The sequence below is a fragment of the Martes martes genome (genome assembly GCF_963455335.1).
Source record: "Martes martes genome assembly, chromosome: 1".
NCBI classification, from domain to species: Eukaryota; Metazoa; Chordata; class Mammalia; order Carnivora; family Mustelidae; genus Martes; species Martes martes.
Genome location: NC_137888.1, coordinates 207,468,545 through 207,494,590, shown reverse-complemented (window position 1 = coordinate 207,494,590; position 26,046 = coordinate 207,468,545). Strand labels below are relative to the sequence as shown.

Here is a 26,046-nt window from a genome sequence, read left to right as displayed (position 1 = left end):
ACCCTGCTCCCCTGTGAATCAGTGATTTACCTTTGATGACTTCTCACCACATCTCTGATGTCAGGCCTCTAAGCTCCAGAGGGTTCCACAGTTGATGAAGGCTCAGGGGCGGGGTCTGGAATGAGGAGAAAGGAGAGAAGGTGAGGGAGTGTGCCAGGTGCTACTAACTCTGTCCTGAAATCTTGAGTGTGTGCAGGAGGCTGTGTGTGTGTGAGTGTGTGTGTGTGTGTGTGTGTGTGTGTGTGTGTGTGTGTGTGGTGGCATGCAACTTCCCCAGCCTGCTCATGATAAATAATCAAAGGAGCAAAAGCATGGCGTGACCCCAGACCAGCACTGCCCAGTAGAGCCAGTGCGACGCAATACAGACAACCACAAATGCGAGCCAGGTCTGTGATTTTAAATTAATTAATTAATTTCAGATTTTATTTATTTATTTGAGAGACAGAGGGAGAGATCACAGAGGGAGAGGAAGAAACAGATGGGGCTCGATCCTAGGACCCTGAGATTGTGACATGAGTCTAAGGAAGATGTTTAACTGAATGAGCCACCCAGACACCCTGATTTTAAATGTTCTAATAGGCATTTTATTTTTTTATTTTTTATTTTATTTTTTTTAAAGATTTTATTTATTTATTTGACAGACAGATCACAAGTAGGCGGAGAGGCAGAGAGAGAGGGGGAAGCAGGCTCCCCGCGGAGCAGAGAGTCTGATGTGGGGCTCCATCCCAGGACCCTGAGATCCTGACCTGAGCAGAAGGCAGAGGCTTTAACCCACTGAGCCACCCAGGCACCCCCTAATAGGCATTTTAAAAGAGTAAAAAGAAACAAAGGAACTTAATTGTAATAATCTATGTTAATCCAATATATCTAAAATATCATTTCAACTTTTAATTAACATAAAAGGTTATTAATGAGGGTTTTTTTTTTTTTTACGTTCTCCTTTTTATACTAAGTCTTTGAAATCGGTGCGTGTTTTACCTTTACAGCACATCTTGATTTGTACCAGCCACGTTTCTAGGGCTCACTAGACGCATGGCCAGTGGTGACCATACTGGATAGCACAGGTAGAGAGGTGTGGGCCCCTGGCCTACAGGGCTGGGCTTGCACCCTCCAGAATGGGGCGAGGACTCAGTTTGTAAGTTGGGGGATCCCTCGGGGGTTTTTCGTCATACATGTCCCCTTTCTTTCCCTCCCATTCATGACAGATGGGGGTCCCCTCGCCGGAGAGGCCTCTCCATCCAGGCGCCCCAGCACACGCCCCCAGCACCTAGCCCTTTCAGGTTGCTCCCCATAACCTAGGGGGCTGCCCACCTGGGAATTCACACAGTCGTGCCCCCAGCCATGCGGATGCCGTCCTCCCTGTCACTCAACTTTTTGCTCCCGCCCCCAGCTGTAAGGTAACCGTCGCTTCCCTTGGTTTCCACAGCGACGCCACCAAGGGGCGGGAAAGGGGCGCGCGGCTCCGGGGCCCCATTTTGATTGGTGGGTGGCCAAGCACCTTTCTGCTCGTCCCTGTCGGGCCTGCGCTCCTCCCCCTCGGTGTGTTCCGCAAGCTGATTGGCCAGCCTTATAGCGAGAGCGGCTAGTTCTTGCTCAAGACCAGCCTCACGGGGCGGGGTCGAAGGTGAGCTCCCCGCGCGCTGATTGGCTGTAGGGGCGCGCGCGGCAGGGAGGGGCGGGGCCGACTCAGAACCGAGGTTAGTGTCGCGCGGCCGTCGCGAGCGCGTGAAGGAGTCTGTTCCTTGTTGCGCGCAGGTAGTCAGCGGCGGCAGCAGGCGCAGTAGGGGCCGTGTGAGGGAACCATGAAGCACTATGAGGTAAGGAACGAGGAAAGCCGCACTGAGCGGCCGCCGCAGATTAATTCATTTTTCTTCTTCGCGGGACCACGGGACCCCCTTTCTGCTCCCGTGCCCCAAAGGGCAACCGGGACGGCGCAGGCGCAGTGGGCGCGCGTTGTGCCCCGGGCCACTCGTAAATTGCAGTGCGCATGTGCAAAAGGGTATTTATAATTCTGCAACCCAGGCTCTTTTGGGGTTTCTTTTTCTTGGGGTCTCTGCAGGATCCGGGAGGCTGGCAGGTTCCTTGCAGCTCCCCCAGCGGGATGGGACAGACTTGGCAGGGGAGGAACAAAGTACGGGACGCTTGATCCCGATTCGTGGGTGTGTTGTACAAGCTTGCACCATGCCACCTCCTCAGGTTTAGTTAGGAAGGGGCTTTGCAGTCAGCCTTCTCCGGCACGAACTTTGGACCCCTTCCCTCGACCTGGACGTCCCCGAGAAGCTTAGGCGGTGAGGGAGGTGCAGTTCCAGGGCTGGCCCCCGTCGAGCAGCAAAGCTGATCTTGCTCTTTGGTAATCTAAGAGATCATATCAGTCAACCCCTGCACCAGGGAGAAATCTCACGGCCACAGCCATCCGGGAAGCCCAGGTCTTCTGACTCCTAACTTGGGCTTCTTTTCCCCTTAAAACGAAGTCTTCTGATGCGCCTAGCGACCTAGCTGATTACATAATATTAATAACTTAATTATTTGATCATTACTGACTTTTAAGTAACATTAAGTAATAAACTGTTATTTAAACGCATAATAATAATTCAGTTTGGGATTATTCTTGTGCTATGAGATTCTTCTACTTTATTTTGTTATTCTCATAGGCCTCTGAAATTGGAGACTGTTACTATTCCTATTCGTATAGGTGAAGAAATAGTCTCAGAGATGTCGGACGACTTGCCCAAAGGCCCCCAGATGGTAAATGCAGAACAGAGAGATGAATTCAGGACTCCAGAGTCTTAGTTGCCAGCTCCTAAGCCATGCTGGTTCTCAAATGAAAGTTAGCAGGTAGAGATATCTTTTTTCTCTCCTCGATTTAAAAAACTGGCAAAATACACGTAATATCAAATTTACCATCTAATCATTCATTGTAAGTGTCCTGTTCAGTGGCATTAAGTACCTTCACATTGTTGTGCAACCCTCACCACTATACAGTTCCAGAATTCTTTCCTTTTGATTTTGCAAAACTGAAACTTTGTCCCATTTAAACAGTAATTCCTTATTCCCCATTCTGCACAACCTCAGCAACCACCATACTGCTTTCTTTTTCTCTTTTTTTTTTCCCCTTCTCTCCTTCCTTTTTTTTTTTTTTTTTTTTGGTAGGTTCCACACCCAGCGTGGAGCCCAGTACAGGGCTTGAACTCATGACCCCGAGATCAATACTTGAGCTGAGATCAGGAGTTGGACGCTTAACTGACTGAGCCATTCAGGCACCCACACCATATTGCTTTCTGTCTGTGAAGTTGACCACATTAATAGTCTCACATATAAGTGAAAGAGATTCCCTGTTTTTATTTATAAGTTGAATACCACTACCTGGTTTGTCCCTTTTATAATTATTATTTTTGGGAATTTACCCAGAATCTTTGAAACATTTATACCAGAAGTTCTCACTCATTTTTGACATAATGCCAAGAATGAGGAGGTAGAATTCAATAGTCTCTGATGTCCCATTCAACTCTAAGATTACAGAATAAAGTTGTAATCTAGTTTTTCTTCTCAAACCCTCTTATAATCCTAGAGAAAAAGCCACAGTTCAAAAGATGCAGGATGGAACATCCACGTGACATTTTGCAAAATGTAGTTTTAGCTTTCTTACTTAGCAGTCAGATAAAGTAAGCCTCTGAGGACCCTTGACATCATCACTTTTGTTCCAGAAGCTGAGAACAGCCTGAGGCCCATGGTTTGGACTGGAAAACATGTTCTACTTTACTGAAATCTTTTCCCTCCCAGAAGGAAGGTGGAGCTTCAAACCCACTGTTCAAAGTGACCTTGGAGGGGCACCTGAGTGATTCATTCGGTTGGGTGTTTGATTCTTGGTTTTGGCTCAGATCGTGATCTTGGGGTTGTGGGATAGGCTGCCTGCATCTGGCTTCATGCTCAGAGTGGAGTCTGCTTGTCCCTCTCCCTCTATCTGCACCACCTTCCTGCCTGTGCATACTCTCTCTGTCTCATAAGTAAAAAAATGGATAAAATCTTAAAAAAAAAAAAATAAACAGGGTGCCTGGGTAGCTAAGCGGGTTAAGCCTCTTCCTTCGGCTCAGGTCATGATCTCGGGGGTCCTGGGGTTGAGTTCCGCATCGGGCTCTCTGCTCAGTGGGGAGCCTGCTTACCCCCTTTCTCTCTGCCTGCCTCTCTGCCTACTTGTGATCTCTGTCTGTCAAATAAATAAATAAAATCTTTAAAAACAATATTAAACAAGCAGACAAACAAAATCCCCAAAGTGACCTTGGAGAAAAAAAAAGTTAGGTATTTAGCTGTGTTCTCAATTATTCTTTGCTAACATTTGCCAAGTAGTGTCTGAAGTGATAGCTACAGTTTCTGTGTGGGAGGAGTCCTTTTCTCCTGGCCCAGTTTCACACCAAGCAGATTAGTGTTACTCCAGGTGTTTGTTGCAGATCAATAAAAATAGAGGGGTGCTTTCACTCAAATTTAACAGTTTGAGTAAAAGTTTCAGTGATCTACATCAAAGAATATATTTCTATTCTGGATCTTATGCATCCATCCACCCCATCCACCCCAAGTGACCCCCTGTCTACTGAGAGCATAGCCTTCCTCAAAAGACCTTTGTGGCTCTGAGAGAGACCTCGAGATTATGAAGTGCAGTTTACAAAGGATAGAAGTGATGCTTGAACCGTTTGAGGTGTGTCAGGTGTCATGCAGTGGATTCATGAGGGCTCATGTCTGATGTTATGGCAGGTAGGGTTCCAGCTGGAGGGGACATTTGTTGCTGTTTCATTTACAGTTTAGCATCATTGCCAGTCTCCCCTCTGTGATCCGGGAGGAAAAAGTATCCCTTCAGCCTAACTGAGATGAAGCAGATAGAACAGGTCACCCTTGGGACCTGTCTGAAGTCGTTTCCTTGGAAGCCCAGAGCAGGCCTTGGGATTGTCTTGGGTTCAGAGCAGGGATGATAGGAGAACTGCTTATTCTGCTTATCCCAGGCTACAGGATATATTTTTTTTATTGCTGTTTTTGTCATTGCCGATGGGAGGTCAAAGTAATGATCCCAGTAGTAACTGGAGAAACAGCTGCTGCATCTTGTAAATGAGACTGTTAATTCCTGGGAGGATCAGTGCCTCGCAGTCTCCTTGAGCCTAGATCACTGCCCATTCCCTTTAGCTGGGTACATGGAGATGAAGCCTCATCCTCTTGGGGTCCCTACTGCCCTCATTTAGGATCTTCCACCCCCACAAAATGGGTAATTCTCTTGGTGCTTATTTTGCAAATAATTCCAGACCAACATGGTACCTTGCCTGAGGCAAGTTTTGTTTCAGCTTTCTCTGCAGGAATAAGTATGTGAAAGTTCTGAAAGTAGAGTTCTGGTCCAGAACTCTATTTAGAGTCAGAAAACTGGGCAGGAAAGGAAAATTAAGGAGAAAGTAGACTGACCTGTCATTGTGTCATAGGTGTGTGGCCTCTGAACAGGCCTGGGATGGAATCCTGGCTCTGCCACTTAGCAAATGATTATGTGACCAGGACAGCTTGATTTTCCTCTTTGAGCCTTTCTGTGACTGCTCCTTGAGGGCAAGTGAAACCTATGTAGTTGGGAAAGCAAAGGCCAGTATTAAAGAACATTACGAAATTGCAGGGAATCTATCATGAAAGGGTATGCATAAAAGGGAAGGTGCACAATTCCATTATATGAAAGAAAATCTTGTTTGATTATGCAGTCCTTTAATAAATCTCCAGACATCCTGTTGAGTGGAAAAAAGCAAGTTGCAAAAGATTCTATACGTTTAAAAAAGTACCAAATGAGCTTTATATGTAATGTTCATGAATATGTATATAATAAAAGGATAAATTGCAGTTAGAGGTCAGAAATATGTGGGAATTACACAGAGGAACCATAGCTTGGGGAAAGAGGGTTTGGGGAGAGAGTGGTTGGGGAAGGCTTCAGCTGTGTCTGTTTTATTGGGGGAAAAAAGGAATCTAATGTAAATATCTGTTAAATCTGGGAGATGGGATCTTGGGTGTCTGCTATTTTTTGTACTTTTTTTTCCTTGTGAATTATTGTGTAGTTTTGGAATAGGTGAGGGGTAATTAGGGTTTTTCTGGCTATTGAACCCATTTTAATGTGTGCGTCTCTTTGACTTTTGTGCTTTCAATTTGGTGCCTGTCTGCAGAAAGGTGTTGTGTTCTGACACAGGGACTGCTTGGTCACTTCACTCTCACACCCTTCTGCCTGCTGCAGCGAAAGAACAGGCCTTCCGAAAATGCCTTTGGGATTGATTTTGCATTTGCAGATAGACTGGGATGCTGGTTGTGATCCCCTCTTCTTGGGCTGGATAATCCTGCTGGACTAATAGCAGGGACAGGTCACATTTATTGTGTCCATCCAGAAACCTAAGAGGTTGGGTACTCTTTGTCCCCCCATTTGTGGATAAAGGACCTGAGGCCCGGAAGGGTGAGGGAACTTGCCCCAAGATCACATCGTGGTAGAGACGGGATCCGGACCCAGGTCTGTTTGATTCCTCATCCATAGAAGAGGAATCAGGTGGGCACGAGTATTACTTCTACTTGACACATAAGAGAAACAAATTAAGTTGCAGTGTAGCTGGGCTTTAGCCTTGAGTTTGGCTATTTTGTTTCTGGCCCTGTCCAGAGGCTGCTGGTGGCAGGGCTGGGCTGTGCTGTTCCATTGTTCTAAGAACAGAACATCCCTGGAGGGAGAATGGGAGGGGATACTGTGGGCTGCTGGCAGCGGGTCTCCCTTGGCCCTAAAATTGGATGGACTTGCCCCTCGGAATTCTAGAGGTGAGAGTTCGATCGGGACTGTCAAGCCCGGAAAGCCACGGAGAAGTTTAAAGACCTTCCTTGTGTGGGTGTGCTTCAGGCCGAGCCTGGAGTTGGGAGGGGTGGGGGTGGGGGCGGTGGCTTAGGTAGGGAGGTGGGGTGGAGGTCGGGAGGGCGGGGCCTAGGCTGAGGAGGAGGGGTGGAGGCGGGGCTGAGGTGGGGACGTGAGTGGGAAGATCTGAGTGGTGGGAGTGGTGGGTGTGGGTGCGCGCGTGGGGTGGTGGGACTCCCTTGAGCCTCTTGAATAGCAGGTTCCTGAGGAGAGGTAAGTGGAGAGTTGACAGCCCTGAGTGGGGACTGTGCTAGAAGGGGACTCAACAGCACGGTTGAGTTTGGTTGGGAATCCCTGCGCTTTCACTGACAGGTTTGGCCAGAGACCTGGGGCTGGTTGGTTGAGTTCAGCCTCTGTGTTAACACCTTCTAGCTGATGTTGCCAGTGACAGCTGAGGAGGTTTTAATACCCAGGGACAGCCAGCCAGAGCATCATCGTTGTCGTCAAGCCACTACTAATGTAATACTTACTCTTAGTGCTTTTTATTTGTTAACTCACTTAATCCTCATAGTAAAGCTATGAGATAGGGACTCATCTTGTTTGACAGATGGGGAAACTATGACAAAAAAGTGAAGCGAAGCGCCCTTGGTCCCACAGTGAGTGGGAGAGCCAGGGTTCTGCTGGACCAAAGTGGGCTTCTCTGTGGGTGGGCCCCGGTGTCTGTGCACTGAGGAAGAATGAAGTATGTGGTCGGAAAGGACATGTTGGTCTTTGGTGGCCACCACGTCTGCCCTTGGGACAGACACTTTACCTGCTTGAGCTTCTTTGTTCTCACCCAAGAAAGCAGAATAAAGACCCCTATCTTGGAGGGCTACCTGTGGGGTGTAAAGTGCCCAGCACACTTTGTGGCCCACAGTCAAGATACAGAGCATTAGATGGTTAAGGACAAATCATTGGACAGTTGGTCAGTCAGTCAGATTATCTGAAATGCTTTCTGCATGTGACCTCTTTTGAATGACTTCAGACTTGCCTGTGAACAAGCCATGAGGCTTGATTCATTGAACGTGCTGCTGGAGATGGGTTCATGCTAAATATATGCCCAGAAGATGGAGGAAGAAGCCCATGCTCAGTCTTGATACACTGTCACACACGCTGGAAGTCACATTTTGGGATGATCTACTCTTTCTCTATGGGAAGATCCCTGGCCAAATGGAATCACAGTCAGAACCCACTTTTTGCCTTATTGTGACCAAGAACCATCCCAAGAAGTGGGTGCTTCAGGTGGGCCTGGTCGTCTGATGTCAGTCATAGCCTCCTCCCAGCCATGCCCCGTCCCCCCCCCCCCCGCTCCCCTCCCCCTGCGGCAGCCGCAGGGGCTTCCCCCACATAAGTAGGAGGATCTTAGCACTTGTGGCTCAAAACCATCCCTCAGAGACTTCTTGGCGTCTTCTGTCCCCTGCTGTCCTCATTCATCACTACACCTCTGTTTTACATCTCCTCAAACACCCGCAGCCACATTCCTGCCCTGAGCACATGCCTGTTCCTCAGCCAGAAATGCTCTTCCTCTGTTTTTCCCTGGCCACTCCTTACTGTTGAGAGCTCAGCTTCAAAGTCCTGCAGAGAGGCCTTCCTGGACCATCCTACCTGGGGTATGACCTCCGCCCCCTCCCCTAGCACCCTGTTCCTCTCCTTCTGGCTGTGGTTGCATTTTCATCTGGGTACTTCACGGTCAGACTGTGAGCTCCGTGAGGGCAGGGACTCCTTGTGTCTCATTCCTGCAGCTTCCCCAGCATCTGGCCAGTGCGTCCTTGTTGAATGAATGATTGGATGAATGAATGCATCTTCTCCTTGTGGTCAGGCTCCTGGAGGGCCAAAGGGTGAGTGTGGGGCTGCTGCTGCGACCTGGCTGAGGACTGTGTCTCACGTGTTGGGCTGAGCCAGTCCTTAGTGATCCTGATCGGGGGAAGCTGGCTTCTTATGGCCCCTTGGCCTCGAGCCACAGGTCCAGCCCAGCCACTTCATCCTGCTTCTCCTCACACTCGGCCTCACCGTGAGCTGCTGGCACTGCATCTGCCGACGGCCTGCCCCTGGCTGCACAGGGTGCTGGTAGGTTGTCCTGGTCCAGGCGTTCTCCTGTTGTGGGGTTCCACTTGTCTGCTTCCGTCTGTCAATTACTCATTCATTTGTTCTAGTGTATTTCTCTCTACCTGTCCTGCACCAGGAATACTGGGCTGAACTAGCCATAGCCTCTGCCCTCAAGGTCTTTCCATCTAAGCTGAGGCCCAGAGGAGAAGGTTTTTAGGGAAGGGATGAGGGGCAGCAGGTGCCGAGGCCTGGAGGCCAGACTTTGTGGGTGTCCCATGTTAAGGGGTGAGGTCAACAGGGCAGAGACCTGTGGACTTTATCCTGAGGGTGATGAAGTCCCTTTTCTCTTGATTTTGCCTAAGAGTTAAAATTTTCAGAGGGTGGTTTATTTTTAAGTCCTTGAGGGGCCCTTGTGTTAGGTTTTTGTTACATAAATGCACAGAGTAGTTTTTCCTTATTACTGACTAATGGGTGGTGGATGGTGTTTGGGCCCCCCCCCCCGCCTCCTCTAGTCCCGTGGTTCATTAGAGATGGGCCACGAGCCTTTCCCAGCCCTCTGAGGGATAAAGGGCCTCTCAGTAGGTCACAGTGACTGGCAGGCTGGCACAGCCCTGTCCCTGTCCCTGCTCGAACCAGGCTCTTATGTAAGCAGTGTCCCCAGGCCGTTACATGGGCCCTGTAGAGTACAGGGCTTGTGTCATTGTCTGGGTCCTTCTTAACTTTGTTTTTCCTTCTTAAAGGGACCAGGGAACACTGGCTAGGGCCATGCCAGTTTGTGATGGGGCCCATGGGAATGGTGCCTGTCCTCGGGGTGGGGGCGGGTCGGCCGAGTTTGGGGGAGGGTGGTTGAGCACTGGCACTGGAGTGTCAGCATCAGGAAGCAGGTCGGAGCTTGAGGGGCTCACAGAGCTGGAGCCTCCACTCTTCTTGTGGGGAGCAGCTGTTTCTCAGGACCCCTCAGGAGTCTGACTCCCCGTTGGGGGAAGGTGGGGTTGGGGAAACATATCTCTTTGTGGGGAGTGGGGGCGTATCAGTCAGAATTCTTGAGGAGATACATGTAGTCTGAAACAGTATGTTGTTGAATACTGTTTACTGCAGAGACTAAAGTCTAACTAATCTCCTGGTTGGGGATGGGGATCCACCCTCTGTCTACCGCAGGGCAGGGCTGGGCTGGGTTGAGCTGTGCAACCCCTGTCCTGAATACCAGTGTTTCGGGAGAGGTGGCTTTGCCCTTCCCATCTGGGAATCCCATCATTCAGGGCTCAGCTTGAATGTCACCTCTAAGAGGTTCCCTCTGACCCACCCAGGCCATGCTCACCACCCTGGCCCGTCTCCTGTTTCAGTTCTCTGCTCATAGCACTTAGCACCTACTGATAGTTTGTGTGTGGGAGCCCCTCGCTCTTTGTAAGCCTGGGCCCCTGGCGGGGGCTTCAGCGCATACCTTGGAACGAGTGATGATGTGCATGTCTGTTAGAGACCCTGGCCTACAGAGCAAGGCACAGGGCAGGCTCACGCAGTTTGCCACATCCTCGATGCACCGCCCCCACCCCCAGCCCCCACTGCGCCGCAGTCCCATGATGAGCAAACACCCTTGCACGCTTGGGTGTGCGGCTGCTCCTCGGGACTGGCAGTTCTGGCTCTGAGCACGTGTGGCTACCTTCACTGTGTTAGTGTGGGCTCCTGGCCTGGGGTCAAGAAGCTCATTGTTTGGCACTCTGGAGTGTGACACCCCCCCCCCCTTTTGGCCCAGAGTTACCTGAATTCTGAGTTTTCATGTAAGGATAAGGTGGGGATCCTATGGATAGTGCTAAGCCACAGACCAACAGACCCAGGCACAGTCTGAGGAGTGGGCATAGGGACTGTACTGTCTGCCACATTCTGGCTCACCTGGGGTGTCAGTGGATGGCACACAGAAGTGCAGTCATTGCCAGTCTCCCTGGCTAGGCCTGGGAACATGCACTCTGGAGAGAGAAGGCACGGGGAAGGACGTGCATACAGAACTCCTGGGTTCATTTTCCCTTGCTTCATTTTACTGCTGACCCGAGGGGTGAATGGAGCCAGCAGAGGCCTGTAGGGCTCAAGGTGGTGCTCACAGGTAATGCTGCAGGTGGGAAGACAGCCAGGGGGATCTTCCCACACCTTTTTGTCAACTGCCAGAGCCAAGCTTTTCCTCTTAATTCACCATTCCATTTAAAGATGCAGGTAGGCCTGTTAAACATTCCAGAAACCCTGTACTTCTCTGCTGAAATCCTCTTGTTACTGCTCCCCTCCCTCCATCCCATGGTGCACAGTTTCCCCTCTTGGTGTTTTCCTGTTCCTTAAGTTGGGCTCCATCTTTTGATTGAGGTGTATGTATACATCCCATATTTACTTATGTAGTCCTTCCTCGCGCCTCCAACCCCAACTGGTGACTTGGTTTGAGTCAGTGGTGTCTCAGGATCCAGGAATCAGAGTGTCTTTTTCCCCACTTGACACTTATGTGCCCTAGTCCAGGCTCCACTGAGGTCTCTGGCCTGGGTTGTTTCTGAGACTCACTGCTGTGTCTGCTTCCACACTTGCCCCTAGCAGCAAGAGGGATCTTTCTCAAAACCAAAGCAGGTTGTGGCACTCCAGCGACTTCCCAGAGTGCTTGTCTGGGCCTCCCTCCACTCCAGCCTTCTCCTCAGCTGCTCACCCTCAGGTCCGTTCTGCTGCAGCCTTTTCATATTCCACAGCCCTCCCAAACTGTGCTGCCTCAGGGCCTTTGCACTTCCCACAGGGAGTCTCTTGCTGGTCCTCCCTTTGGCTTCATTCTAGGTGTGGCTCAAATTACACTTCCTTAGAGAGGCTTTCCGTGACCACCTCCTGTGGTGCTCTGGGCCCACTGCCCTGCTTGCTTTTCTTCACAGCACCTGGTGTATCCTGACCTTGAGTTAGGTGATAGATGATCTGCGCCTGTTCCCCTGAGCATGAGCAGGTCCGATGGGGGAGCATGGCCCCTTAGCTGTGCCCACCATTCTATCCCAGCACCCTGGAGTGCTGCCCAGCACACTGCTGTCACACACAGGTCTTTTCCATTCAAGCTCAGCACCTAGCATCGGCCCAGCACATCGAAAGGCTCAGTAAGCATTTCCTGAGAGCATGAAAGGGAACTTCTCAGTCAACAGAAAAGGCTTGTAGAACTTCCAGAGGACCCCCACCCCCAACCTCTGCCTTATGTGCTTTCTCAGTGAGCTGGAGTGCTCCGTGGGGCTGTTAATGGGTATTTCAGACTAAATATCCAAACCTGAGCTCCAGATTCCCCCTCAAACCTGCTTTTCCCCATTCCAGTTAATGGCACTTCCAGCCTTCTGATCACCCTACTTCTAGGCTGTTTGACTCTGCTTGTTCTCTTGTGCCTGGTGTCCTGAAGTCAGCAAATCTGTAGCTCAGCCTTCAGAGTACTTCTGGAATGCAGGCCCCCCCCCCCCCCGCCCGGCCCAGGTTTGGGGTCGGCAAGCTTTATCCATGAAGGGCCAGATGGTAAATATTTTTTTTGGCCTTTGTGGGCCATTCAACCCCTGTGACATCTTCTCAACTCAGTCGTTTTGAGAAAAGCAGCTCTAGATGATACATTAAACAATGAGTGTGGCCATGTTCCATACAACTTTGTGGATACTGGAGTTTGAATTTCATGTAGTTTCCACATGTCAAGATCTCTTAGCTTGTATAGAAACAGGCAGTGGGCCAGAATTGGCTGGTGGGCCATAGTTTGCCGACCCCTTGGTATAAGCCATCTTTTATTTTAATTTGATATTATTGGGCTCCCTGCTTCCACCCTATTCCCCTGTAGTCCAGAAGGATTCTTTAAGTCAGGTCATATCCCTGCTTTGCCCAGAGCCCTCCAGGGTTCCCGTCTTACTTGAAATAGAAGCCAAAGTCTTAATGTGGCCTCTGAGACCCTGCACAACCTGTCACCTCGCCCAAGTGCCCTTCTTGCTCACTCCCTCCAGCCACACAGGCCTCTGCACTGTTGCTTGAACACACCAAGAATGCTGTACCTCAGGGCCTTTGCATAGGCACTTTCTCTGCCTGATCTGAGGACAGATTTCTCAACAGCTCTTTCCTCCAGCACGTTCAGGAATTGTCTCAACGTCTCCTCTGAAGGCCTTTTGTGATCACTTGATATAAAACTGCACACTCCCCCTTCCCCTCCCACTGCCTGTCCCCTTTTCCTGTGCTGCTTTCCCTGGGGCAATGGCGTCTTCTAATATTATGTGTAACTTTATTTATCTTTGTCCCCCCCCCAAAATGTCCCTTGCACATGGGCAAGGATTTAGATCTCTTTCCATAGCTGAATCCCCAGAACCTTTAATAGTGCCTGACATGTAGCCACTGTTCAGCCAATATTTATGCACTGAATGAATGAGCCTCAGTTTCCCCAAAAGGAGATTAATAGTAAAAGAGATAATTTGTGTTGAGAATATTTCTGGCACATGGTGAGCCCGCAGGAGGCATTAGCTGTTGGCTGTGTTTGTAAGGCTGCCCTGGGGATCCTAGAGTGGGCTCTTCCGGAAGAGCTTCCAGGGTGGACTAACCTGCCTGCCCCACTGGGCCAGAAGTGCTGGAAGAAGTGCAGGTGGGGGGTCGGCTTGGATGAACTCCTCCTGCTGCTCCCATCAGCTTGTGGCTGCAGGGCTGTGTCTCCTGCCTCGTCCAGCCTCTTGGCCTGATGGCACCTTCCTGCTCAAGAGATGCAGAGACCAGACATGGTCACCAACCTCGACTGGCCAGGCGGTGCAGGGGTGCAGACCTTGGCCATCCCCTGAGGGTCTGGGGCCAGGGACAGCCCTGGAGGAAGAGCGTTCAGTTCTAGGGCGCAAAAACAGATGGGGTCCTGCAGCTGGAGCTTGTAGCTAGGGGTCATTGGGCCGCGACTTGCGCTCCTGAGCCTCATCCTCCCTGTGTATGAAATGGAGTAACAATGGCAGTCTAACAGAGTCAGTGTGAGCTGGTGATAGCTGGGGGCTTGGTGTTCACGGCCCCAGGGGGCAGGGCAAGGAGGGGTTGGAGAGCCACTATGGGAAAAGGCTGGGGCCCTACTGGGAGGGGCTGGGCCTGCTGAGTCCCTCAAAGGATTGATGTTGGGCTTCTTCCAGGGGGCAGGGCCTGTTTGAGGAAGGCAGGCCTGCTTGAGGTGGCTGTCCCCATCAGTCACCTGGGAGCTTTTGGAGCTGTGAGTGCTGGCTCCCCTGTCGGAGACCCTGTGCTGCTCCTAGGTTGCCCCGGCCAGGGCTCCTCAGCCGAGTCACATAAGCGGGCAGGGTTCTGGACCGTGGGGCAGAACTTCTGCCACATGTGCCATGAGACTCATCTGTGTGAGGTCCTCTTTCTCACATTCCCATTGACCAGATGGAGAGGCCAAGGCTCAGGCAGGGAAGGCTGGGCTGCCTCGGGCCTCTGCAGAACTATGTCTTGCTCAGTGTTGGGTACTGCTCCCTCCTAGGCCCTGCTTTTCCACCCATGACGGCCTCAGCCCACAACAGGAAACTATGTGGGAAGCATTAAGACAGCTGCTGAGCCTGCCTGGGCCCTTCCCTGTGATGTCAGAAGGTGACAGGCCTTTTGCCTTGGTATCCTGAGTGTGCTGGGGCCACGGGAGGCTGAGGCCTGGGGAGGAGCAGTCTCAGCCCTTGGGGTCCCTGTGGGGGGCACTCCTGGTGGAGGTGGCATGTTCTGTAGGGTCTGGACCCTCCAAGACTAGTGTGCTGGAGTTGGAGTGTCAGCAGGGAGCGGGGTGCCTTTCAGATGATCAGATCCAGGGGCCCATTTCTCCCTTTCCCCTGTTAGCAGTTAACCCTGCTCTTCAGCGTGGCCGTGGTAGTGCATCGTGGTGGTGAGTGGGGGCTCTGGGCCCAAGCAGGCGGGTTGGCACTGGCTCTGGCACTTCCTGGCTGTGAGCCTTGGGGGTGGGCCCACTTGTTTCTGAGCTGCCTAACGGGGGTCACAGTCCTTAGCTTTCAGGCTGTGTGAGGCTAGGTGTGCTATGCACCTGAAGGTCTTCGCGTAGTCCTTGGCACAGGTAGGCATCTGATAGACATTATTCCCAGAGGCACTTCCAGATGGCACAGGCCCCAGCAGCTCTGCTCTGGGTGGGACAGCACTCCCTGGAGGCCGGAGAGATGCGGCCTGTGCCGGCTCAGGGAGCTGCGTGGGCTGTGGGTGCCAGTGAGCAGCTGGTCACCAGGCCTGAGATCGAGTCCCTGCCATGTTGGTTCAGTGTCCCCTTCAGGTGGGGCTTTGTGTGGTTGCAGCGACCAACCTGGGGTCACACGAGCACCCAGAGAATGCTCTCCAGGATGCTGCTGGGCTGCATGGGGCTCTGCCAGCTTCTCTTGGCCCCCATCCCGGAGCCTAGGGATGTTGGCAGTCACACACTGACTCCTCTTGTCTGGCCAGTGGGGGTGGGAGATGGAAACTGGCTGGTTGAGGGTCTGGGAGTGGGTCAGGGTCTCCCAGCCTTTCCCAGCCTTGGTGATGCTCTGTTCCTACTGGGGCACATTGGGGAGGCTGGTGCAGCTGCCCCGTGCACCTCAGAAATGGGGTCATGAGCTGAGGCCACTGGGGAAGGAGGTATTTCTGGCGGAGCAGATGCGGCCTGTGCTGGCTTCTTGGCAGCTGAGCCCAGGGTCTTCTCAGCTACTCTGGCATGAGCAGTGTGACTTCGATATTTCTGGAAAGTGGAAGGGAAAATGAGCTGCAAGTCTCGAGTCGCTGAGTCCAGGCAAATGTGTCCAAGCCTCTGCATCTGTGAAATGGGTGAGCGGGCTGGGTGCCCTGCTGCTTGAGGCCGGACCTCCGTCCTCTGGGTGCGGCAGCCCTTGGACCCTGAGTGGGGGTCTGTGGGGGCCACGAGTGCCTGGGCCAGTCAGCTGAAGGACCTGTCAGGGCCTTTGCATCTTTGCCTAGAGTCCTAAGTTGCACTGAGCAGGGCCTGCACCCACAGCAGCCCTCTTGTGCCCTGGGCCCAGGAGATGTCACCCACCAGGGCGCACACTCCCTCACAGCCCCGGCTGCCCTGCACAAGATGGCCCAGATGCATGGCCCTTTCCTGGCAGGCAGACCCCTGTGGGGTCCCAGAGAGCCTGCTGGAGGCAGGGTGTGCTGCCTCACGCCATCTCTCTGCGGGGCCCCTGCAGAGTGTGTGCTGGCTGGGGGTATGGCCCCAGAGGCCTGTTTGTGGTGGGCGCTGGCCTTCCTTGAATACACAGGAGTGTGCATCTGGGCTGAGGTGAGTGTGCATCTGGGCTGTGGTGGGTGTGCCCCTCACCCTTTGGAACTCGGCTTCCTCGTCTGAGAAGTGGAGCTACAGCCCCTGCTCCCTCGGCTGCTGTGCAGTTGGAAGGGGAGGATGAGGGGAGGGGCCTGCGAGGCTGCTGCAGCTCCAGGCCTGCTGTTCTTGACGCAGACCTGTTGGGCAAGTCCCATCTTAGGAAGCACAGAAGTTCCAGGTGTGTAAGTGGGAGTGGATGAGGGCAATCTGGAAGCCAAGGCGACCCTCAGGCCTGTGCCTGCCCCTTGTTCCAAGGGGTCCTGGGATGTGGACTCTGCCCTGAGGCCGCTGAGTCTTGTTCGCAGATGGGAGGTGCCTGGGGAGCAGTGGGCCTGGCTGTGTTGGTAGGGATGGGGACACTGAGGCTTGACTGAGGGACACTGATCTCCTCCTTGGCTGCAGGCCGTGTGGGCAGTGGTGCCTGGGCCCTGTGTGCCTGGACTCCCCAGCTCCTGCAGGAGCAGGATTTGCAAAACTTGGCTCTTCACACCTGGGCTCCGGTGGTGCCTACTCCTCCCGCCGCCCTTCCTTCTGGGGCTCAGGTCAGAAACTTCAGCCTCCCCCCTGTCCCCCTTCAGATCATCAGCAGACCCTGTGCTTCTGCCTTTAGAGTCTGTCCAGACTCCAGCACTTTTCACTCCTCCATGGCCACTTCCCTGCTCCCGTCCACATTATTGCCAATTCCCAGGGGGTGCCTGTGAGCACCCGATCCCCTCCTTCCTCTATTCACGAACCCTCCCTGGCACCCACTTCACTCCGGGTAAAAGCCAGAGCCCTCCCCGTGGCCCACAAGGCCCTTTGTGACCTGCCCCATCCCTTCCGTGGCTTCATGTTCTACTCGCTCTTATTCACTCTGTTCTGGCCACCTAGCCTTCCTGCTCCTAGACGTGCTAATAAGCACAGTCCAGCCACAGGGCTTTTGTCCTTGGTGTTCCCTCTGCCTGGCGTGCACGGTTTATTCCCTCACGTCCACTGGCCTTTGCTCAGATGCCCTCTCCTCAGGGAAGCTTTCCCTGACCACTGTGGAAAATGGTCTTCCTCCCCCCACCCTGGATCCCCTGCTCCATTCTGCTTTTCTCCACAACTGTTGGTGACAAAACATGTCACTGTTGTCTGTCCCCCCTCCCCCACAGCCTGCACAGTCTGGGGGGCCGTCCTGTGAAGGCATGGGCTTGGTTTTGTTCACTGCAGTGCCTGAGATGCGGGAGGAAGGGAGGCAGGAATGGATGAAGGAAGGAATGAATGGATGTGGGACAGTGGCTGCCAAGACCCTCTTAGCTAGTAGGTGGCAGAGCCCTAACTAGTGCTCCCTTTCTTGGTCCCGTCCTGGTCCCATCCTGCCCCATCCTGCCCCCATCCTGCCCCCATCCTGCCCTGGAGTTGCCTGCTTGGCAGGGCTGTCTTCCGGCAGGTGGGAGTGGAGTCCACGGCCACAAGGGGGCAGTGGAGAGCAGGACCGCCTCCACAGCTCAGCTTGGGAACCATAGTAGGGACAGCACTGCAGCCCTGCCCCTCTCCGGCCCTGGGGTCTTGCTCTTGTTAGGGTTCCCAGATACTGTCACCAGCTGGATGGAGCGTTATCACACCACCTCTCTGACCTTGGAGTCCTGTGGTTGGGCCCCTTCATGGCCCTGGTCAGGATTATTTGCATGTACTATTTGCCAGTATTGGTCTAGTAGTATTTATTCTTCACAGGATGACTTTTAGGCTGGGCGAGTTTATGTACTTTTTTGGGTTGTTATTAGCTTTGTAAATCTTATAGTAATCCTGTGAGATGGCAGGTGGGGGCAGCCCACTTTATAGATCAGAAAATGGAGGCTCAGAGAGGTTGAATAACTTGTCCAAGGCCACACAGCCAGGAAATAGATGCGTCTTTTTGGCCTCAGAGCCTGGGGAATGTGCTAATGGCCAAGAAGGCCTTCCTTGAGCCTTCCTTGTGAGGGGGCCATTGGGCCTGTGGTAGTGCCTCTAAGGGCCCAGGCCATGTAGAGCCTGTCAGCGTGGATCCCCTTCTGTGTTGGGATTGCTGGTGAAGAAAGACAGCAGGGTTCCCCAGGAGCTAGAGCTGGCTTGGTCACTGACCCTTTCCCTTGATGAGCAGTGCCCCAGAGCCTGGGAGGAGGGCCCAGCTGTCAGAATGTGGGGCCCCCCCAGGGTCACTGGAGCCGGAGGGGCATGTCTGTGGGCCTCACAGAGGCTTCTCTGGAACTAGGTCCTGGCCTAGGATAGGGAGAGCTCCAGGAAGTAGCTTCCACCCTTCTGCTCTGGGGTTTGGCAAGGTGGGCATGGCTCCTTGGCTTGTGGTAAAGGCAGAGCAGGGAAGGGCCTTGGCTCAGAGGGTAGTGGGGAGGGAGCTTTAGGTCCTGGTGTGTATGACCTTGGTCAAGCCCAGTTGCCTCATGCAGGTGTTTACTGAGCCTAGCTCTTTGCTGGGCTGTTCGGTTGCTGGGAAATGATCGAGAAGAGTCCTTGCCCTCGGGAGCTGGTATGTGGGAGTTGCTATTCTGAGTCAGGAAGGACCTCACTTGGGAATTTGTCTGAAGGCCCGAGGATGTGAAGGAGGAAGACCTGTAGGGTCTGGGGGGCAAGGAGTCCAGGCAGTGGGAACAGCATGTGCAAAGGCCCTGAGCCTCTCCTGTAGTTGCATAACTGCTCTGCTTTCCTACTGCTCTGGGTTTCTCATCTGTTAGATGGGGTTCATCCCTGAGTCTTGCCCTGGGCATCAGTACTGGCTCAGAATGTCACCCCCATTTCTGCTAGTGCTGTGCTGATCTGCAACATCTTTTATTTCCATGAAGACAGCGAAGGCCATGGGCCCTGCTGCTCAGCAGTGGCTCTGGGTGCTCCTCTCCAGGCTGGGGAAGGTTGCAGCCTGGTCTCCACCGCTCTTTCAGGGTGGGCTGTGTCCCCACCCTTTGTCCTGCTCCTTCCCCCCACCCCCCATGCCCTGACCTCGTGGCATGCCACGAGTTGCTCTTGGCTGGACCCTGGAATCTCAGGCGCCTGGGTGAGAATTCCTCCCAGGCTAGTGGAACTGTCATCGCAGAGCCACGCTCCCGTGTCTCAGGCCAGCACGTTTGCCCTATCCTTGTCCTCTGTGTCCATTGTGCCTGAGGCTTCTGTGCCACACCCCTTGCTTGTGGTCAGTGCTGGGACCTTGGGCCAGTGACCCTCCTCACCCATCTATCGAATATAACACCCCTCCTAGCCCTTACCCTGCCTCTAGCTCCCTTAGGAGGGCAGATCTCTCCTCCTTTCCCCTGGCCTGTCTTCTCCCCAGGGATGAGGTCTGGGCCTGCTGCCTTCCCTTGTGTGTTCGGGAACTCTGCCTAAGGGCTGTGCTCGGCAGCTGCCTGTACACTCTGACCTGGGCTAGGCCTGCCCTGGGTTCCGATCCCAGGCTGGCGTCAGGCCTGGCAGGCGTGTATGTGTGTGTGTGAGAGAGCGAGGGACCCGGGGGAGGGAGAGAGAGAAGCACAGGACATGGGAGGTATGCTCAGCACAGGGCAGGGGGTGGGTTGGCAGTGGGGTGGAGACGGGTGCGGTGCGCGGGTAAGCTCTGGGACTGGAGCCTGGGAAGCACAGGACCAGGTCCCCTATGTTTCGGCCCTCGGTGTAGCGGGGGTGGATGTGGGTGAGGAACCCTTGCTGCTCCCTGCCCTGGGACCTGTTTTTAGATGGGGAATTGGCGCCTGTTTGTTAGCCCTCCTCTTAAAAATGATTGAGGTGAAATTCACATAAAATTAACCATTTAAAAGTGGAAATAGTTCAACAGCATCTAGTATATTCACACTGTCGGTTGCCCCGCTGCAGCCACCATCTCGATTTAGTTGCAGAATATTTCCGTCATCTCTAAAAGATACCAGGTTCTCATTAGGCAACATTCCTCACCGCCCTCTTCCTAGCCCCTGGCAACGCAGTCTTTCTGTCTCCTTGTGTCTGCCGATTCTGGACACTTTACATAAATATGTGACTCTCTGTCTGCCTTCTTTTACTTAGCATAACTTTTTTTCTTTTTTTTTTTTTGCCCCCTAGCATAACTTATTTCACTTTTTATTTTGGATTAATTATAGACGTATGGGGAATTGCAGAAATTGTACAGCGAGGTCCTGTGTCACACTTCCCCTCACCCCTCAGGGCCTTTCAGACCTCCTCCAGGGCGAAGGCTGCTGGGTCCTGGGACTTGGGGGCAGGAAGGTGGCCCTGAGCAGAGGCAGCCCTCACCCTGGTGGGTTGGGCCCCTGGGTGCCGCTCCAGAGGCCAGACTTACCTCCGGGAGAGCGCAGGCTCCTCTCCTCCAGCCTGGGACCGGCCTGGGTGCTTCTGTGGCTGCGGCTGCTGGGAGTGTGCCCCTCTCTGGCCACCCCTCCCGCCACCCAGCTTCCTCTCCCGGCAGCCAGTCGGGGGCCCCCGACTCTCCCCGGGACCCTGGTCTGGTGCCCAGGTTGGGGGAGAGGGTAGGATTTCAGCCCTCCCCCAGCAGCTGGCCTGCAGGGAGAGGGGCTGGTTGTATTTTAAGCTATTGAGTGGTTCAGCAGGAACTCAGAGGCCTCCTCTCCCAGGAGGCGCAGTGCTGCCTTCCCGCCCCACACGGGCTCCAAAGGCATGTGGGCACTGCCCCCCTGGGACCCAGGAACTATTAATATACTTGCAGCCACGGGGCAGGCCCTATGCCTGCCCAAGGCCCTGCTATTCTAGCCCTTTCTGGCACATTCTGCATGTGCCCCTTCCCTTTCCCATAAGTCCCCTTGGTGGGGCCTGGCACTCTGGGTGGTAGGACCGATTTTCTTTTTCTGGCCCTTCTGTTTGGTTTTGTTATCCGTGTGGCTCAGAGGGGCTCAGTAACATGCGCCCCAAGCCCACACAGCCGGGCAGAGCCCGCAGTCGGCAGCAGGCACCCTCCATCTGGTGCAGCATCAGTAGGCGGCATAGGCCAGGGCTGGGGTGTGGGGCGGGCATAGTGTACGTGGGCCAATAGGCCCACATGCTGCCAGCCACTAGGGGGTCTGGGATCTGCACCCAGGCCTGTGCCCTTCCCACCGGGTCTCCTCATGCCCAGTCTTATGGCCCCAGGTTTTGGGGCCCTGTCAGGCACCATGCTGGTGCTTCACTCGAATTATCTCATGAGACTTAATAGCTACTGGAGGTACATGCCTTCCTACCTGCCCCCTGCTGAGGCTCAGAGAGAAGGGAGGGTCTAGTCACCCAGGGACGGCACAGCAGGGCCAGACTCAGTCATGTCCGCTGCCCACCACACCTCCTGTCATTGGGGGACGGGTGAGGGGAGCCCTTTCCTTCTGGGGGTGCTGGCTGCGGTGGGTCCCTCTGCCTGGGCTGTGGATGGGGGCTGTGCCCTCAGAGAGCCCTGGCTGGGGCCCTGCCCTGGGTTTCTTGTCCTGCTCCTTTCCCCATGCTGCCTCTGACTGAGGCTCTACCAGGGGTGGGAAGGATTCTCAGCACCTGCTGGCCAGTGGCTGACTTGAGGTCAGACCCAACCCTGTCTGCCATGGCCCCATGTCTAATAGCATCTGCGCCAAGACCTCCACAGGGGCACTTGGGCCTTTTGGGATCAGCTGGCTGTTGCTACGCCTCCCCCCAGCTCCAGCCGTTCATGTGTTCACTGCTCCTCTTAGTCCTCCTGGTGCCTTCTCTAACCTGCTTGGGACAGGTGGGTCGGATCCCCCTGAGGGCTCTCTCCCTGCCCAGCTCTGCCCCACTGCTCTGCTACAGACCGGTCACTCTCTGGGGGCTCAAGCAGAGCAGTGGGGTGGGGGGTGGCCAGGCTCTGTGCTCTGGGCTTTCTGGGGGTTAGGGCCTAGGTAGGGGTGCTGTGTTGGGTTGATGCAGTGGGAAGACTGCACCAAAGGTGGCCTTGAACAAGGCCTGGGTGGAGCTAGTGAGAAATGAGTGGAGAGGGAGGTCAGGGAGGCAGGGGCCCAGGGCTCATCAGTCCAGGCTCGGGATGCTAGCTGGAAACTTCCTGGTTTCCTGACCCTTTCCATACTTAGGGAGAGGCTCTCTGCACCAATAACTCCGGAATCTGTCACCTCCCTGGGAACATAAGTGCACAAGGCAAATAATCCGCAGCGTCTCTTACAGCTCAGAAGGGGAAATGGATGATCTATCTCTCGGATTCTCAAAATAGCTGGGATTTCTTCAAGCCAAGTGAACTCTGCGGGCTGGAGCTGGGCACCGGGGCTCGGGCTGCCTGCGGGCCGTTCACTCTCCTCCCGTGCCTGAATCCACCCTGTACTGAGCCGGGGCGGGAGGCGCCTCCGTGCCTGCCTTGGGGTCTCCCTGCCTCCTGGGGGCTGTGTCCACTGGAGATCCGCACTTTCAGGGGTCCCAGCCCCCGGGGGTTGCCCCCAGGAGGTGTGTGGCCCGGCTCCTGGGGGGCTGAGTCTGGGGCAGTTTTATATTTAGCTGGGCCATGGCTGCGGGGCACTCAGGTTACAGCGGCACAGAAGGCAGCGGTGCCAGGGCAGGCGCGGGCTCCCTTCCAGCACCGCGGCAGAATTTGATCACGCCGGCCCGGCCCAGAGCGCTTGGTGTGGGGAGGTCCGCGGTGGGGGCTGACGGCCGGCAGCTGGGGCCGCTGGCTGCGGTGGGCAGAACAGGGCAGCATGGACCTGAACATGAGCATGGTGGCCCGGGAGGCCAGCCAGGGCCTCGGCCCGGGCCCCAGCCTCGGCCTCAACGGCCTCCCCCGGATCGCACCCACCAAAGTGACCAAAAAACCTAAAAAGGCCGTTCTCTTCTTTGAGGTGGAGATTTTGGACGCAAAGACGCGGGAGAAGCTCTGCTTCCTGGACAAGGTAGGACCCTGGTGCCGGCTGTACTGGGCCAAGGGCACTGGGCCCGGGTCCCTATTCCTTCCTGGGGCTTCTGGTTCTGAGGAGATGGGAGCTGTCCAGCTGGACCCTTTGTGCCCCTCCAATCTGTGTTTTGACTCCCCACCTGCTCCTCAGGCATACAAGGGACACTGTCCCCAGGCCTGTCGCTGCCAGCTTGGGGTGGAGTGGGCAGCGATGGCCTTTGGGTGTGGCCAGGAGCTGGCTCCTGGTGGGAGGAGGCGAAGCAGCCTTGGTGGACCCTGTAGGGCTTTGGGGCCTGGGAAGAAGGTGGGAGTTCTGAGAACTGCCGCAGGGAGTTCTGGTCCCTAGAGGCCTTCTTTCTGAGGGGAGCTGTGGGTGGGGTGCGGAGGAGAGGCAGAGAAGCAGGTCTGGTGAAGCAGGGGTATCCTGGCTGCCTTTGGTAAAACCAGGCCTCAGGCCTACAGCTACCCCACTCTGGTAGGGCCCTTGCTGCTCCTTTCGGCCATGTGGGGGGTGGGGGGCTTGGACTCCACCCTTCCCCCTCCCATAGCAGCTTCCTAGGCCCCCTGTCCATCCCCCCTTACCAGGAAGGGTCCTTGATCATACCCCACCCTGCCCCGACTTCTTTGTGGCCTGTGCTTCCCCCAGGTGGAACCCCATGCCACCATTGCCGAGATCAAGAACCTTTTCACCAAGACCCGTAAGTCCAGGGCCCATTTGCACTGCCCTCCATGACCCCTCTGGGCAGGTGCCTCTGGGTGGGACCCGATTCCGAACTCCTCTCCCCCAGGGTTCTGCAGAGATGCCCCCAGTGTGGCCCAGGTTTCCTTGGCTTGCCTGGGGCAGGTGTCCCTGCGTGGCCATTGGCAGGAACGCCCTTGCTGGCTTTCGGAAGGACAACATCCTGCCTCTGCCTGGGCTGTTTCCAGCTGTGTCCCGGAGGCACAGGCCTCAGAGGCCTTGTCCCGGGACTGGAGACGTGGGGTCCCTGGGCTCTGCTATGCTGTGTGCTGTGATGCCCTGCTCTCCCCACAGATCCACAGTGGTACCCTGCCCGCCAGTCCCTCCGCTTGGACCCCAGTGAGTACAGCTGTCTGCTCGGCTGCCCCTAGGCTCCCGGGTGGTGGTGGGCAAAGGTCTGGGCAGTCCTGAGCCCTGGCCTGTCTCTGCAGAGGGCAAGTCCCTGAAGGACGAGGATGTTCTGCAGAAGCTGCCCGTGGGCACCACGGCCACACTCTACTTCCGGGACCTAGGGGCCCAGATCAGCTGGGTGACGGTGAGTCCCAGACCTATTCGTGGCCTCCTCTCCCGTCAGCCACGTTGGGGTGACTCACCTGCTCCCCATACCCTCAGGTCTTCCTGACCGAGTACGCAGGGCCCCTCTTCATCTACCTGCTCTTCTACTTCCGAGTGCCCTTCATCTATGGCCACAAATACGACTTCACGTCCAGCCGGCACACAGTGGTGCAGTGAGTGGGGCCAGGTGGAAGGGGGCAGTGGGGGACGGGGGCAGGCCTGCTGGACCTGCCCCAGCTGAGCTGGCTCCCCCACCCCGCCCAGCCTCGCCTGCATCTGCCACTCATTCCACTACGTCAAACGTCTGCTGGAGACACTCTTTGTGCACCGCTTCTCCCACGGCACCATGCCCTTGCGCAACATCTTTAAGGTGAGTGCCCTGGGGTCCCCCCCCCCCGCCCCCGCTGTGGGACATGTCTGTCCCTCTGCCAGGCCAGGCCTCATCCCAGTGCTGCTTGCTTTCAGAACTGCACCTACTACTGGGGCTTCGCTGCCTGGATGGCCTATTACATCAACCACCCTCTCTACACCCCCCCCAGTAAGTGGCCTTGGACCTGCCCCACCCCACCCTGTGAGCCTCCCACCCCACCGGGCTCTTCCCTCATAGGCCTCCCTTCTCTGCTTCCTCTTCAGCCTACGGAGCTCAGCAGGTTAAACTGGCGCTCGCCATCTTCGTGGTAAGCAGGCTGGGAGGAGGGGAATGGGGTGGGGAGTCTGGGGGGCTCCAGGCTGACCCTGCGGCTCCAACAGATCTGCCAGCTTGGCAACTTCTCCATCCACATGGCTCTGCGGGACCTGCGGCCGGCTGGTGAGTGGCCTGCCCCAGGCAAAGGGTGGTGGTGAGCAGGCTGCTCCAGAGGGTCTCACTTGCCCCTCCTGTCCTGCCTGCCAGGGTCCAAAACCAGGAAGATCCCCTACCCTACCAAGAACCCCTTCACCTGGCTCTTCCTGCTGGTGTCCTGTCCCAACTATACCTATGAGGTGAGGGTCTGCCCTGCTCTCCTCTCCCTCCAGGGGCTGGGGTCCCACCCACATGGAGGGGCCAGCCCCTAAAAAGGGTGCCTGGCTCCGCAACTGCTTTAGCTGCTTGGAGCATCTGGAGATGCAAAAGCTGGCCTTTCTGGGTGTTGGGGCGTGGTTAAGGCAGCTATAGGGGGCTGGGGGTGGCTTCATAAGGTTCCTGTTTACTCAAGGCCTCTCCAGCACTGGAGTTTGGTCTCCACCTCCTCGCTCTGAAAGGGCTGGGGGGAAGAGTTGGCCCCGGGGGGTGGGGGGGGAGGGGGTGTGGCGAGGCCTCTGCAGAACAGCAGGCATTGCCCACCCTCACCCCTGACCGCTCTCCCCACAGGTGGGGTCCTGGATTGGCTTTGCCATCATGACACAGTGTCTCCCAGGTGAGCCCACTGTCCCTTGCTCCGTGGGGCCCAGCCCACCAGGGCTGTGCAGCCCCTCCCTGACGCCCCTGCTCTGCCCCACAGTGGCCCTCTTCTCCCTGGTGGGCTTCACTCAGATGACCATCTGGGCCAAGGGCAAGCACCGCAGCTACTTGAAGGAGTTCCGAGACTACCCGCCCCTGCGCATGCCCATCATCCCCTTCCTGCTCTGAGCTGCTCCTGCCTCACGGGCTCTCATCCCTCTGCCCCAACGTCATTCTGGGGGAGGAGTGGGACTATGCTCTCCAGCACTTGGAATAAAACCTGCCTTTCCCTGACAAACTTGGACTC

At 55.0% G+C, this 26,046-nt stretch overlaps 2 protein-coding genes across 4 annotated transcripts in view; one reads left to right on the top strand and one right to left on the bottom strand.

Annotated features, from left to right (window-relative positions):
• DNAJB1 (DnaJ heat shock protein family (Hsp40) member B1) overlaps positions 1 to 20,601 on the bottom strand; it is a 30,168-nt gene extending 9,567 nt beyond the window's left edge. Inside the window, exons 1-4 of one of the 2 annotated variants that reach the window (XM_080804079.1) lie at positions 20,482 to 20,601; positions 13,477 to 13,621; positions 5,440 to 5,585; positions 31 to 115 (exon numbers count right to left, since the gene is read on the bottom strand). The gene's annotated coding sequence lies outside the window, so the exon portion shown is untranslated. The remainder of the gene's footprint in view (positions 1 to 30; positions 116 to 5,439; positions 5,586 to 13,476; positions 13,622 to 20,481) is intronic. The other variant, XM_080804078.1, reaches the window with a different exon arrangement.
• On the top strand, positions 938 to 26,037 carry TECR (trans-2,3-enoyl-CoA reductase; the record flags this gene model as incomplete). Of its 2 annotated transcripts, XM_080804056.1 has the most annotated exons (13): positions 938 to 1,817; positions 22,976 to 23,026; positions 23,675 to 23,726; positions 24,062 to 24,106; positions 24,199 to 24,302; positions 24,380 to 24,495; positions 24,587 to 24,692; positions 24,788 to 24,860; positions 24,956 to 24,999; positions 25,073 to 25,130; positions 25,215 to 25,303; positions 25,671 to 25,716; positions 25,801 to 26,037. In XM_080804056.1, the coding sequence occupies 13 exons, from the start codon at positions 1,803 to 1,805 to the stop codon at positions 25,926 to 25,928; spliced, it is 927 nt and encodes a 308-aa protein (XP_080660182.1). In that variant the 3' UTR covers positions 25,929 to 26,037. The 2 variants fall into 2 exon arrangements, with proteins under 2 accessions (XP_080660182.1, XP_080660181.1); XM_080804055.1 differs by lacking the exon at positions 938 to 1,817 and having other exon boundaries at positions 22,835 to 23,026.
• Positions 26,038 to 26,046: the final 9 nt, after the last annotated feature.